We start from the raw sequence: 14,099 nt of genomic DNA on the forward strand, positions 1-14,099 counted from the left end.
GAGTAGCTTTTTGTAAAAGGAAATCTAGAATTCAGTTTTGGAAACAAATTTTAAGTTTGAGATTTAATGTGCTATGTCCTTGTGTTTCATAACCCGCATCACAGAGGGACGGTAGGAGTGAAATCAAGCAGTGCATGTACTGATAAAACTGTGCCTGGCACATAACCCCTATGAAACATGTTAGTGCTTATGAAGCTGGGTCCTCTTTTCATTTTTTTTACCAGCAAAATCCTTGGGAAAACCTCAAAGATAATTCCACTGACAACCCCACTATTCCAACTGTAAGCCCAGCTCACTAAGTGTCCCACAGTGCGGTTTGTTCATCACTCAGTCTGGGGCATCTGGCACCTATAAAAGGCAGGTCTGTTCTCAGCTTTCTTATCTTCACCAGCCCCCACGAATCTTTATTTGTCTCCTCCCTGAGAGAATACACAAATGCTGTATTCTGAAGTCCCGTCAATGGTTTTGGATTATCCACAAATTATTTTGCCCTCTACTTCTGTCTAGTACCTAAGTGTCATTACCCAGAAAATAGCCCATTGAAGGACAAAAGTATTTAGCTTCAATGAGACAGGAACTATAGAATGTTGAATAAATTCATAACATCACCTTATTTCATGTTAATAGACAACAAATGTGTCTCTAGTCCCATCTTTGGATCTGAAGGAAGTAGAAGCATTTAGTGGAATGTCTATGTGTTGAAGGAAATTTTATTTCTGGGAGAAGTGTTCCCAAGTGGCAGGATAAGCAGACAAGCTCAGGACCAGGCCCTTTCCCAGAACGAAGGATTTCTAGAAAGGCCAGCAATGAGATGTTGTGAGGCAATTTCTCTTAAAACTTGGCAGAGTGTCCGAGATCTGCTTCTCGGCTCTGCAGAGGCATCTATGTCCGACCAAGAATAATTACTACATGGTGAGAAAATTGTTTAGTAACTAGCTTTTCAAATAATTTGTCAAGCTCGACTGCACTGCAGTATCTCTGAACGGGGCAATAGGGAATCCGGGCACTTGGACGACTGCACTGTTTTAGAGGGATTATATTGCACATTGAATTATGTGGAACATATTTACATTTAGAATTAAAATATATGGTACACACAGAGAAGACCAAGGAAGTTTCTCAAATCACTTGCTCATTTCATGTCATTTTCCTAATAAACATGCACAGTGGGGGAAAGGCTTTTAGAATAACAAAGTGGGAAAATCTTAAGTAAAAATAGGTAATTATTTTAAGTAGTTTTGGTTAATAAAAATAGCTTAACTCCCCTAAATGAGTGCTTTAAATATAAAGCATTTTAAGCCAAGTAAAGGGAGCCCTTTGGCTCTGTTTTCTTGAAAATATATCTACATCAGCTAAACTTAAAAAAAAAAAAAATCAGTAAATTAACTAAGACAGCCAAAGTCTGGACAACTGCCAGGAAGTGCTGAGTAGTCAATGCATTAGAGGCCTGGTCTCCGAGGTAGTATCTGCTCAGGCACATCAATGATTCTGCCATTGGTAAAGGACTCATCTGAAAAGCAGGAAAAATAACTCTTGGCCTGACTGGCAGTGTGGGATTGGTCCAGATGTTCTCCTAAAATCCCTCTGAGGGCTAGGATACATGATTCAGTGCCACTATTTATTGCCTTATTAATAAAGATTCTTACTCTGTACACATCCTAAATACTTTAGGGAGAGAAAAAAAACTGGTTTCTAAAATAGAACATATCATATAATAAAATTCCATTTATTAAATGAAACAAAATATAATGCCCTAAGATACTAACTTATGTGTCACAAGGTCGTTCTCACAAAATCCAAAGTATCACACAATTGCTTAAAAAATAGCCCCCTGTTCTCTTAGCAGCCCCAAACTATTTAATTCATCTGTAAATGGGGCAGTCACAATATAACATACCGATGTAGTAAACAATTTTTTAAAAACTAGTGTATTAGACACAGGAAAACAGAATTTCAAGTCTATTAACTCATAAAAATCAGAACAAATTAGCATAGTAAACAGTAACTATCTAAAGATAACCTTAGAAATATGATGCATCTAATATGGTGATTTTGATCTCTAAATTTTAAAGATGTGTAAAATAAGAGATCATGTCAGGGTGCTTGGGTGGCTCAGTTGGTTAAGGGTCTGCCTTCGGCTCAGGTCATGATCTCAGGGTCCTGGGATCGAGTGCTGCGTCAGGCTCCCTGATGAGCAGGGAGCCTGCTTCTCCCTCTGCCCCTCCGCCCCACTCATGCTCGTGGTCTCTCTCTCTCTCAAATAAATAAATAAGATTAAAAAAAATAAGAAAACATTTAAAAAAGAGAGATCATGTCAATTAAGATTTTATTAGCATAATGTCCAATTGCCAAAAAGGCTTAGAATAAGTTCTAAATATTTTATGTCAAAACTGAATTATCCAGGGAAGTATGGGATGATGTATGTGCGGGAATTAAACAATACACATCCGACAGCAATCTAAATGTCTAACTTCATAAAGAGAGCATGATAAAAAGAGGATATTGGTGTCTATGCCATTTTCGAATTCTATCAACTTCAGATATATTCACCAATTTCAACCCCTTAAATGATGAGCAAGCATAATGTTAGGCACTGCACTATTTTTTGTATTAATTTTTATAATTTTCACCACAAACTTGTAATTTGTTATTATTCTTCATCCTATTTAATACCTGAGAGACCAAGCTATCCCAAAGCCCTTGTTCTTTATACAGAGTTGCCTTGACTAGCTGTGACACATAATCACACACCATGATGTGGCAAATCATCCCACAAAGTTGAGGCAATTGTCCAACCATCAAATTTTTAAATAAGAATCAGAGTCAACCTCTTTGGAAAAGTTTTAATTAACTTCTTCCTTTTCTCCGTTCTTGATAAAAATTTCCAAATGACCGGCACAGGTATTTGGGTTATTGCTTAGTAAACCATTAATTCAATCAGAAGAAAAAAAAAAAAGGTCATTCATTGGTCATTGGTCCTAGCGAAACATAATTTTGCATTTACTCATTTAACAAGTATGTTAAAGATTTGCTATATTTTGTATTTTTCATACACATCTACTGAGTACATATACATTAAATACTGTGTTCTGCCCTATCAAGGAAACCAGGAAATCTGTATACCTAGTTGGTACTCTTTCAATCATATTTTTCAGTTTAATATTTTCACATTGAGACTTAGTGTTTTCTATAAGGCAGAATTTTGTCACTCTCTTCCCTGGTATTAAGTGCTTCCTTAAAATATACATGTATATAGTTGCCATGTTATATCACTCTTAAGGTGTTAGAATAAAGAGGATCTATATGATTCACACACACACAATCTTACATTTCTAAAAACGAAAAAGAAACTGATGGATGTTCAAAAGTCACATTTTCTATAGCTATTTTATTAGGCACATTTAGAAGTACGGTAAATAAAATACTTACTCATCAATTTGACAAACACACATCTCCACCTCTTTCAGTGCAGTCTGAAGTTTGCCCAATAGTTTCTGATAAATATCTTGAGTTTCTAGGTCTTCTTCTTTTAACAAGTACCGGAGCCCATGCCCATCCTGCTGTCCCAGAGACAGACCTGAAGGGGCCGCCATGGTCGTGATTGTGTGCTGAATGTACACCATAGGGCTCAGTTTCCCTGAGGAGTTAAAATCATTCCAGAATAATGTTTATGGCCTTTAACTTACAATAATGATCTAGTGAAATTCATTCTAGACACTCAGGCTTACATAAAATAAAATGCCAATCCAATGCTGAATTTAATTCAGGAATTAAAGCTTATGGGAGTTGTGATTAAAATACCCTTCAATCCCATGCTCTACTGTGCTGGTGGGGAACGGCACCACGCATCCTAGAAGCTGCTCCTCCTGTAGTTTTCTCATAGTTATAGGGCCATTTCAGACTAGTGGTTTTCACAGCAGGATAAGCTGTGCCTGTCATACATGTGAGGAAAGCAAGAACAATCGTTCTTCTTGAAGGAAAAATAATAAAAATGCATAACTCCTTTTTGATTCTATAAACATTTATGTATAATTATCCAAATGAGTATAGGGAGGAACCCTGTCTTTCTAAAATTCAGACTTGTTTACGCACCAGGAATTGATTCTATTTCAGGGACGCTGGAATAGTTAATAATTGCCTAAATAACTTTTTGTGATTTGAGAAAGTTTTGAAAGCTAACCTACCTTGCTCAGATTTATTTTCTTTATCATGAGAATTGTGCTTCCTACTATCCAGCTGAACACCAAATGCACTCCCCAGGGAGGTTGATGTTTTTGGATAGGAAACTTCCATTATGTTGACATGGCAGTTGGTAGGGCAGAAATCACTGCTGTGTAGTGGGGAGATTTTAGATTTGGCCTGTTTAAAGGTGGGCCAGGCTCTATTCTTCAGTACACGTGAAAACTGTAAATTAAAGAACAAATAAAGAGCAGCTGAACACACAGTGTTCATCACGTCCACTACCCATAGCAAAATGTTAAAAAATTAAATCATGTCAACTGGAGCAAGTGAACTAAATTATAAGTTGTTAGAAATTCAACCATTATCTTAAAAGCCACACATTCTTAATAAAGAAAAGCAATACAGGCAGCAAATGCTTACAATTCTTTTGAAACTCTGATTACAGGTTAGATGCTAAAAGACATAAATTTAAGTGACCAATACCATTACTGGGACTCAAATCCACAGGCTGCTAGCAGCTGAGAGTCAAATTGGCATCCTCGGATACTGAGATAGGATCACAACATTTCAAGTGAGGCGAAGTGGCAGAAGTGGGTAGCTGCCAGGTCAAGAGGGGACTATTCCAAACACTGTCAGAAAGCCAGTCCAAACATGAGTCTGTGAACAGGTTAGACAGCAAGGCAATGGTGGTGCTGACCCAGAAGGGCAGGACAACAGGCAGAACCAACTGTACCTCCCATGCCTCCTGCAAATCACTGCTGAGCATTTGGGTCAGGATCAGCGTGAAGACGGGCGTGGACTCTGCTTTTATGCCATTAGAAATAAACTGATACTCAAGGGATTTACACAACTTCCAAGAATGGCCACTCTACTACTTAGAACCTTACAGTCCAAATCCAGCTAATCCGTGCCATGGTCTGTATGGCCACCCAAAGTCTGATCTGCACCTAGGTTATTATCTTAAGCTCTCTTCCCCTTGCCCCTCGGGCTCCTTCTCGCCTTCACTCAGGTCCTTTCACATACCATCCACTCATTCTAGGTCTTCGTATGGGCTGTTTGGTGTGCCTAGAATGTTCTTCTTCCCTCACTGCCACACTTACTCCTTTGCATTTTCAACTCCTATGAAATCATCATCATGCCTACCGTAAGCCTTCATCTAGGTCCAATTTCCTTGGCTATGTGCTAGATTATAGCACACTGTAACCCTCCTTATAATTATGAATAATTTTTTTTTATCTCTCAGTGGATGGTAAATTCCATGAGAGTAATACCTATGTCTGTCTTGTGCACCATAAACAGCCATCTCATAGAGTTGAACTAGATTGTAGTTTCAAAAACAAAGGACTGAGAGCCACCAGCTACATGTGTTTTAGTCACATTTAGTTTAGTTATAACTTATGTGATGTCAGGCAAGTCACTGTCTTTTTACTATTCTTAGTAAAATAAGGAATATGGATGAAATGATCTCTGTGCTCTCTTCTTGCTTGAAAACTATAAGCAGATCCTATTTATTTATTCTACTAGTAGAGTAGTAATTTGGGCACTGAAAGATTAAAAATTAAGACTAACACTGGTGGGCGCCTGGGTGTCTCAGTCGTCAAGCGTCTGCCTTCGGCTCAGGTTATGATCCCAGGGTCCTGGGATCGAGCCCGGCGTCGGGCTCCCTACTCCGCGGGAAGCCTGCTTCTCCCCTCCCACTCTCCCTGCTTGTGTTCCCTCTCTCACTGTGTCTCTCTCTGTCAAATAAATAATAAAATAAATAAATAAAATCTTTAAAAAAAAAAAAGACTAACACTGGTTACTGTGTAACTTTTCTAGGTTAAATTAAAAAGTAAAGATGTGATATAAAAAAGCACATGTTATAAATATAAGCTCACCATAAGAATATGTAATATTTTATCTGTATATGAAACTGGGCCTTCAAATCACATGTCTGAAGCTACATAGATCAGCAAAGTACAAGCACACAGTAGGAATCTAAATGAGAGTGGGCTGAAATGCAGGAAATTGTCAAAAAATTACTAACAAGTTTGATAATAATATATAATGAAAATATGCTAAACACTAAAAGAGTGGAAGTAATTTAGAGAAATCCTGGTCTATGCCCTCACTTTACTATTAAAGAAACTGTGACCTGAAGACTTATCTGGGAGAGACCTAGAATTTAAGGCCAGATACAAACTTGCAGTCAGATCATCTTTTCCACTGTAGTTGCAGGACAAAAATCTCAGATAAGGCCCCCATGGCACACATAAAAGCACATAAATTAATTTTACTGTGGCACAGCATTGACCATTATAGGCAGGTATGCTTCTTTTGCCTTCTTTCATTTTATTTTTTTTTAAAGATTTTTATTTATTTATTTGACAGAGAGAGACACAGTGAGAGCAGGAACACAAGCAGGGGGAGTGGGAGAAGGAGAAGCAGGCTTCCCGCGAAGCAGGGAGCCCGATGCAGGGCTCGATCCCAGGACCCTGGGATCATGACCTGAGCCGAAGGCAGACGCCTAATGACTGAGCCACCCAGGCACCCCTGTGCTGAATATGTTTTGAAGATCAAAAATGTACTCCTAGGGGTGCCTGGGTAGCTCAGTTGGTTAAGTGTCTGCCTTCTGCTCAGGTCGTGAGTCCCGGGTTCTCGGAATCGAGCACCAAGTTGGTCTCCCTGCTCAGTGGGGAGTCCGCTTCTCCCTCCGCCCCTCCCCTGCTTGTGCTCTCTCTTCCTCTCTCAAATAAATAAATAAAATCTTTAAAAAAAAATGTACTCCTAGACATCACGCCTTAATCTATAATTGTGCCACCTTTCTGTAACACAAAACTAAAATGAGGCAGGTACAGCTCTTGTATCGGCTGCAGTACATGCATGAGAACACACTCTGGTCGGGCCATCCAGTAGTACACGGCCTGCCAACATGAACCGGGCATCTTCCTTAGCAACATCAAAGAGAACATGGAGTTCATTCATCTGCTTTGGAGAAACTCACAAGGAAAGACCAAAGAAAAGCTCTTTTCCATAAAGGAAAATTGCAATTTTGTGATAAAGAAATGTACAGGGTGGGGGGAAGGTAAGGAAAATTGCAATTTTGTGATAAAGAAATGTACAGCGTGGGGGGAAGGGAAGCTGGGACGCACAGCGATTTAAACCTATTTTGGGTAGTGCGGCCCAAACTTACTCCACCTTTATTCATCCATCCAACAATTACACATCGAGAGCTTTCTAAACCAGGCACTGTTCTAGGCATGTTGGGAAACATCAGTGAATGAAAGAGATTTCTGCCTTCTGGGAGGTTACATTCTAGTGAGGGGAGAGGCAAACAATAAACATAAATCAATTCTATCATGCTAGAAGATGATAAGTGCAGTTGAAAATAAAATGGAACAGGGCAAGGGGGCTGGGAGTTTCAGAGGTGAGGTGAAGAATGCATTGCCAATTGCAATCCTCACTGCGAAGCTGGCATTTAAGCAAAATCTTGAAGGAAGGGAGAGTTGGGAATGTACGCACAGGAACAGAGCCTTCCCAGCAGAGTGAACAGCCAATGCGAAAGCCCCAAGGATGGTATATTTCCAGGAACATCAAGAAGACCACTGTGACTGGAGCAGACACAGAGAGGGAAGGGAGAAGAGACAGGGGTAGGGAGATCATGGGTACAGGGAAGGCACAGATTATCTAGGAGCTCAGAGGCCTTTGGAAGGATTTAGCTGTTACTTTGATTGAGAGTCACAGCCCCTCAGAATAGGCTGCCGGTGGGCAAGGGTGGAAGCAAGAAGACCACTTGTGGGAGAGACGACGTTGGCTCATCTTAGGCTGTCAGTAATTGAAGCAGTGAGGAAAGACAGCACGTGGTGAAGGTGGAGCCCAGAGAATGCTATGTGAGAGCCAGGAGTAAAGAATGCGCGCAAGGTTTCTAGACTGAGCAATGCAGAAGATGGGTCTCATTCTGAGGTAGAGAAAACAGCAGCTAGGACAAACTATGGAAGAAGGGCAGGGATCAGGAATTTATTTTGGACACAAGAAGTCTGAGATATCTATTAGACCCAAATGGAGAGGTCAGATGGGCCAGGAGATTGAATGTGATCATCAGGGGATGGAGAGTGGTGGGAGAAAGGGGGAGGGAGCAAATGCTGAGCTCTGCTGCATGAAGAGGTCAGAGAAAAAAGAAGAAAAAAGGATAGGACACTCACTGTGACTGAACCACCCAGGAAAAAGACAAAACCAGGCATAGGTAGAAAACTGCTAGAGGTACAAGGTCGACCACATAGATGCCACTAAAACAAGGAATAGGTTGACGACAGTGAATGAGTTTTGGCAAAATATAGGTTGTCTGACCTTAAAAAGAGCCATTCCAGTTATGTGGAGGGGACTTGAGCCCATCTTGAGTGTGTTAAGAATGAAAGGTGAGTGAGACAGCAGGTGTAGATAGCAAGTATAGGGAGCTCTTCTCAGTACAGAGTTCAAGAAATGAAACAAAAGGCAGAGAAAAATATGGGGGGGGGTCAAAGGAAATATTTTTTAATCTAGGTGATATTAAAGCATATTTGTAGATTGACATGAATAAGTGATTCTCAGAAATGGAGCTGCAGGTTTCTATTGCATTGGTAGTTAATTCATAAATTATTAACCATGACAACACATTAATATCCAGTTATAGTCACTGACTAAAAATGAAAACTAATACAAAGGTAAGCAACTATATTGCAGTCTCCCATTTCATTTAAGTGTAAAACCCCACTGGCATGGAGTTATAAAAATTCTGTATGGAGGGGAGGGGGACATGGAGAAAAAGTTTACCCCCAATTTTCCTGATCCACAGATTAATTTGAGGATTATGTGGCATTAATAACTAAAGGTACTTGGAATGTTTCAAGTAAGACTGTGGATTCCTACATGTAATATTTTTGTGTAAATAGGAACTATCTCTTGAAAGCTCATTAAATATTTATATGGAGGAAGTATCCCTAATACACAAAATAAGCCCAATTATGGAATTATTCTCCAACAGAGACTGAATCTAGAATTAAAAACGGTTCTAAGAACGATTCAGGGTAAGAATGTTTCTCCAAACAGTGCATAGTTTAACGTCTGGATCACCCACACATCCTGCTCAGAGAAGATCAAATGCCTGCTTAGGATTCATTCAGGTCTCCAGCATAAGGTCTGAACTTCTCTCATACATGTGCTAAAAAACATCTGTGGCCTATACAGCTGGCCAGAAAATCAATTATGATTGCAGCAGCCTGGCTATAGAAACTGCAGAAATCAACTTGTTTCTATTTTTAAAACCTAAAACTTTTAGAGTCAAAATAAAGGAAAGCCAGCCTCTTTGAGATTTTAGTTTCTATGGATACATTTTATTTTACAAAAAGAGGGGTGTTTGAAGCCTTCATCTGGAAGAAAATATATGTTACTAATAATAGTTTAAAAGTAAATTTGTGGAAATTAAAAATATATATTCACAAATGCTATAGTTTCTGTGGACATGCATTTGATACACAAATGGAGCTTACCTTATATAACCTAGTAAGGCTATTATTGTCTTAGCTATCTGAATTTTGTTCAAATAAAAAATATCCCTGAAATACTTTCCTGCTAACCTCGTTTCTCTATCTAGTGAGAAAGATAGTCACTTATTCTAAATATGTGTATGGTCAATAAGGGATGCTGAAAAGGATACCTTTCAAAGTGCTTAAGTCCTAGTTGACTACAAGATTCTCTTTATTTCTAAAATTAAAAATAGACATTGGGGAGGGTATGTGCTATGGTGAGCACTGTGAATTCTGCAAGACTGTTGAATCACAGATCTGTACCTCTGAAACAAATAATACATTATATGTTAAGAAAAAAAAAAAAGAAGAAGAAGAAGAAAAAAAAGATAGCAGGAGGGGGAGACGAACCATGAGAGATGATGGACTCTAAAAAACAAACTGAGGGTTCTAGAGGGGAGGGGGTGGGGGGATCGGTTAGCCTGGTGATTGGTATTAAAAAGGGCACGTTCTGCATGGAGCACTGGGTGTTATAGGCAAACAATGAATCATGGAACGCTACAGCTAAAACTAATGATGTAATGTATGATGATTAACATAATAAAAAATAAAAATAAATAAAATTAAAAATAAAAGTAAGTGAGACAGCATTCCATAAACTGATACCTAGTCTGCTACTTGCTAGCTAAGTGACCTTAAGCAAATTCTTAATCTCCCTGTGAACGAAGCAGATGGTAGGAGTATTCAGTACATATGGCTGTTCCGAGGTTCAAACAATAATGTACATACAAGAGTTTTCCACATTCAGTGGTATTATTTTTATCATCTAAAATCACTGCCCATTAGCCTGTCCATCTCTCCTTTAAAAGCTTTCTAGGCTCTTAGTTACTTCCAAGAAAATGGAAGATATTTACTTGCCAAGATGATGTTTTTGAGAATCCCCAACACTTGGGGAAACACCCTACCCCATCTGCTTCTAATCCTAATCTTACCCCCAACATACACTCTCCAGTTTATCACAAACTGTATTTTTGTTAAAAACCCAGGTGTAACACCTTCATCACTCTAACCAATCCATCATAGAGCTGGATGTGTTCTACCTCTATGTACCACTTGAACTGATTCTTTTCTCTCCATCCCCAGTGCTTCTCCATGAGACCAAGTCATCACTGATTTGCACTTTTCACAAACAAATCGGATAATTTTGTCACTCTAAAATATCACTAGAAAAATCAGATTTTGTCAGTTTTCTTTTTAATGGTATCCAACTTGAACCCTTCTTTCTAGTCTAGGCAATATGCCAATTCTTCATCAATAAAATCCGTCTCATTTCTACATCTTTGCCTTCACTTACGAGATCTCTCTTTCTTCACTTATGAGATCTCTCTGTACTTGCATGCCATCTCTACTTCTCTTCTCTCTGACAAATTTTTCCAACTTGCAGCAGCTAGTAATTGCTGACTATTCCATCCACAATGATTTCTCCTTTACTGAAATGCTATTGCCCTTGTAGTCAGACCCATACTGTTTAGCTGTGTAGTGGAATTTAGCTGTGGAATTTGAACAATGTACACGCTGTATAGCCTAGTGTCAAATTCAGGTAAGCACACAAAAACCGGATTTATAATAAAAGGGAACAAGGTTCAAATTCCACAGCTGTGCCCAGCTGCGTGCCTTTGAGCAAGTTACTTGACCACTCTGAGCTTCCGTCACCTCATCAATTAAATAGATGATGTCTCATGTCACTGTGTTGATAAAATTATAGAGCATATGAAAACTGTAAAATATCTATGCAATGCCTGACCCTGTAGGAGACTGCTGTAAACTGCTGTGTGCAATGTAACTCCAGGGAGCACCATCATCTTGAGCAGGGTATGTGGTGCCAACACAGCCAACTTGTTATGGTGGTACCTCCTAGTAGGTTAAGTAGTCAGTATTATTATTACTTACCTCATGTATTTTGACCTTTCTTACGATGCAGATCATAAGTGTGGGAGGGCAGCCATCCTCAAGTAATAATGGACAACATAATAGGTACACATTTAGTAAATATTTCCCTATTCTTCCCGCCCCATCCTGCAACAAATTTGTTTCTGTGAAGTTGAGTTTTTGACCCATACCACTGGCTTTCATTGAAGAGTGTATTAAAAATATCTGTCACATAAAACAAATTACTATTTCTTTTTCAGGGACATGTTTACGGGCACTGCCCTGACGTTTCCTGGTGCCGCCTCTTTGAAATTCAGTGTGAGAGATTTCTTTTGGAACTCAAGTCTAAGAAAAGCTTTGCTTCTCTTAAAAAACATGTATAAATCACAGGGATGCTGATAAATATGTAATAGACTATGTTTCTTTTTTTATTTTGGTTATCAGGAAGCTGAAGGTCAAATATAATATTCCACTTTAGCAACTAACTAGAGTCTTAGGACTTGCTGACCGTATGACCTTTTTTCCCCTGCTGGTCTGTACCATCACTGTAATATAACTTTACCTATAAATGTACCTGTTAATTTTCCACTAATATCCATTCTCTCTTTCTTCCTTTTATTAATAAAATTCTCTGAGTTTTAGTGGGGCACATGGATGTCCAGTTTGAGACAACATTTCTCAGCCTGCTTTCACTAAATGACTAATTGGATATGACAGGCATGTTGCGTACAATTTCTGGGTCATGCCCTCAACAGGAAACTCTACTCTCTCCTTCTTCTTTTCTCTTCTGAGGGACTATGACTTAGACATGGTGCTGATGAGCCAACTTGGACCTTGTGGAAAGGGCAATGTCTTAGGGGAGACAGCAAAAATTAAGAAGGATCCCTAGAATATTATCAAGCCCCACCCCAATGGACTCCAGTCCAGTTGAACTTTCATGTGAGTGAAAATAAGCTTTCAGTTCTAAGCCTGTGTTATCTTGGTCCTTCTTACAGCAGCTGAATCAATACCTTACCTAATATACCCTCATCCTAATATTTTGTTTTTACTTACATAGTTTACTTTTGTTCATGTATATTTCTTTAAGCTATTTCTACTACTTCTGTTGTTTGTATGAATGGAAAGAGAAAGAGAAATGAACCCCACACACTGACAAGCTTGACAACTAGAATCTGCCCAAACCCCTATCACACTTCATACAAATTCATTTCTGAAGTAGAACGATTCTCTTTTCAAAATGTGCTCAAAGAGGAATACTAATTTGCATTTGTTTAGACCTTTTAAATTTTACTTCAAAACACTGTCCTATCTTACACAGAAGGGAGAAGTAAAAAGAGAATCTTCTGTCCTTCAGGTTCAACAAGGCATACACATGGCATTTTTCCCAAACTCAAATAGGTGACCTAACGTCAGCAATCACGGAGAGAGGATTAACAGATGTGACAGTTAAGCAGTGATCTTGAGTATCATTTTTCTTCATGTGAATGGACTTATAAAAAATTAAAATAGCAATACATATTCAACTTCACAAGCTAAACATTTTAGGGAGTCTTAAAGAAAAACATGGTGATCCTTCTTCCCCTTGTCTGTAGTCTACCTGAGGTAATCAATGTTGAAGTATTCATTCTTGTATCTCTCTATTCTCCTATAGCCATATCTGGACATATATGGGCTTATTTTTACATAGTATATCAGGAGCATAAAACATACACACTTAACTCACATTCATAAAACACTGAGATAAAATAATGTTTCCTAGAATGGCTGTACCAAGTTTTAAACAACCAGCCTCATTTTGAGGAAATAATTTAATTAGCTAGTCTCCTATTGATATAAATAGAAAAAAAAAAAAAAACTATAGGATATATTTTGGAGATCAATTTCTATTAGTTCTACCTTGAAATTATATCTTCAAATCCATTTAATTTTCTCTGTCTCTCCTATCTTCACCACAGGCCAAGCTATCATTATCACTCACTGGGACTATTGCAACAATTTCCTCCTCATCTCTATGTCTCCATTCTTGTCCCTTGCAATCCATTCCTACAGAGGAATGGATTTTCTTTTTCTTTTAAAAACCTAAATCAGATGAAGTCATCCCCCTGTTTAAAAGCTTCCAATTGTTTCTCATTGATGTGAGAAGAAAATCCAAACTCCTTCCAATGTTCCAAAAGGTAAAAAGCTTCCATAGCTCTTCACACTGGTCCTTGCTTAAGCCTCCAACCTTATGACTAACCACACCCCCCACCCCCCACCACCACCCTGGCTTTTTCTTTTTGCTTTGGGGCCTCTGTAAAGATTTATTTACTTCTTTGCTGCTTCCCCCACTCAAATAAGTATCCTGAGAGGAAAGATCTTCTCTCCTTTGCTGCCATATTCCTAGCACCAAGAACAGTGTTTGGCATATAAAATGTGCTCAATAAATATGTCAGAAAAATGTTCTAATCAATCAATTTCAAACAGACTGGGTTCCATGTACTTTCTGATTGAGAGTTCTATTCCCTCTGT

At 38.7% G+C, this 14,099-nt stretch overlaps 1 protein-coding gene across 7 annotated transcripts in view; it reads right to left on the minus strand.

Annotated features, from left to right (window-relative positions):
* The window catches only part of PREX2 (phosphatidylinositol-3,4,5-trisphosphate dependent Rac exchange factor 2), a 303,757-nt gene that overhangs the window by 129,703 nt on the left and 159,955 nt on the right, over positions 1 to 14,099 (minus strand). For all 7 annotated transcript variants that reach the window (XR_006794332.3, XM_064588242.1, XM_064588240.1 and 4 more), the window contains exons 24-25: positions 4,185 to 4,404; positions 3,430 to 3,637 (exon numbers count right to left, since the gene is read on the minus strand). Coding sequence is in view for 6 of the 7 variants with exons in the window: in XM_064588242.1 (XP_064444312.1) it covers positions 3,430 to 3,637; positions 4,185 to 4,404 (428 nt within the window). In the remaining variant the exon portion in view is untranslated. The remainder of the gene's footprint in view (positions 1 to 3,429; positions 3,638 to 4,184; positions 4,405 to 14,099) is intronic.

This window comes from Mirounga angustirostris, unplaced genomic scaffold, assembly GCF_029215605.1.
Source record: "Mirounga angustirostris isolate CCGP_5_RB_7025 unplaced genomic scaffold, mMirAng1.0.hap1 SCAF_4, whole genome shotgun sequence".
Classification (NCBI taxonomy): Eukaryota; Metazoa; Chordata; class Mammalia; order Carnivora; family Phocidae; genus Mirounga; species Mirounga angustirostris.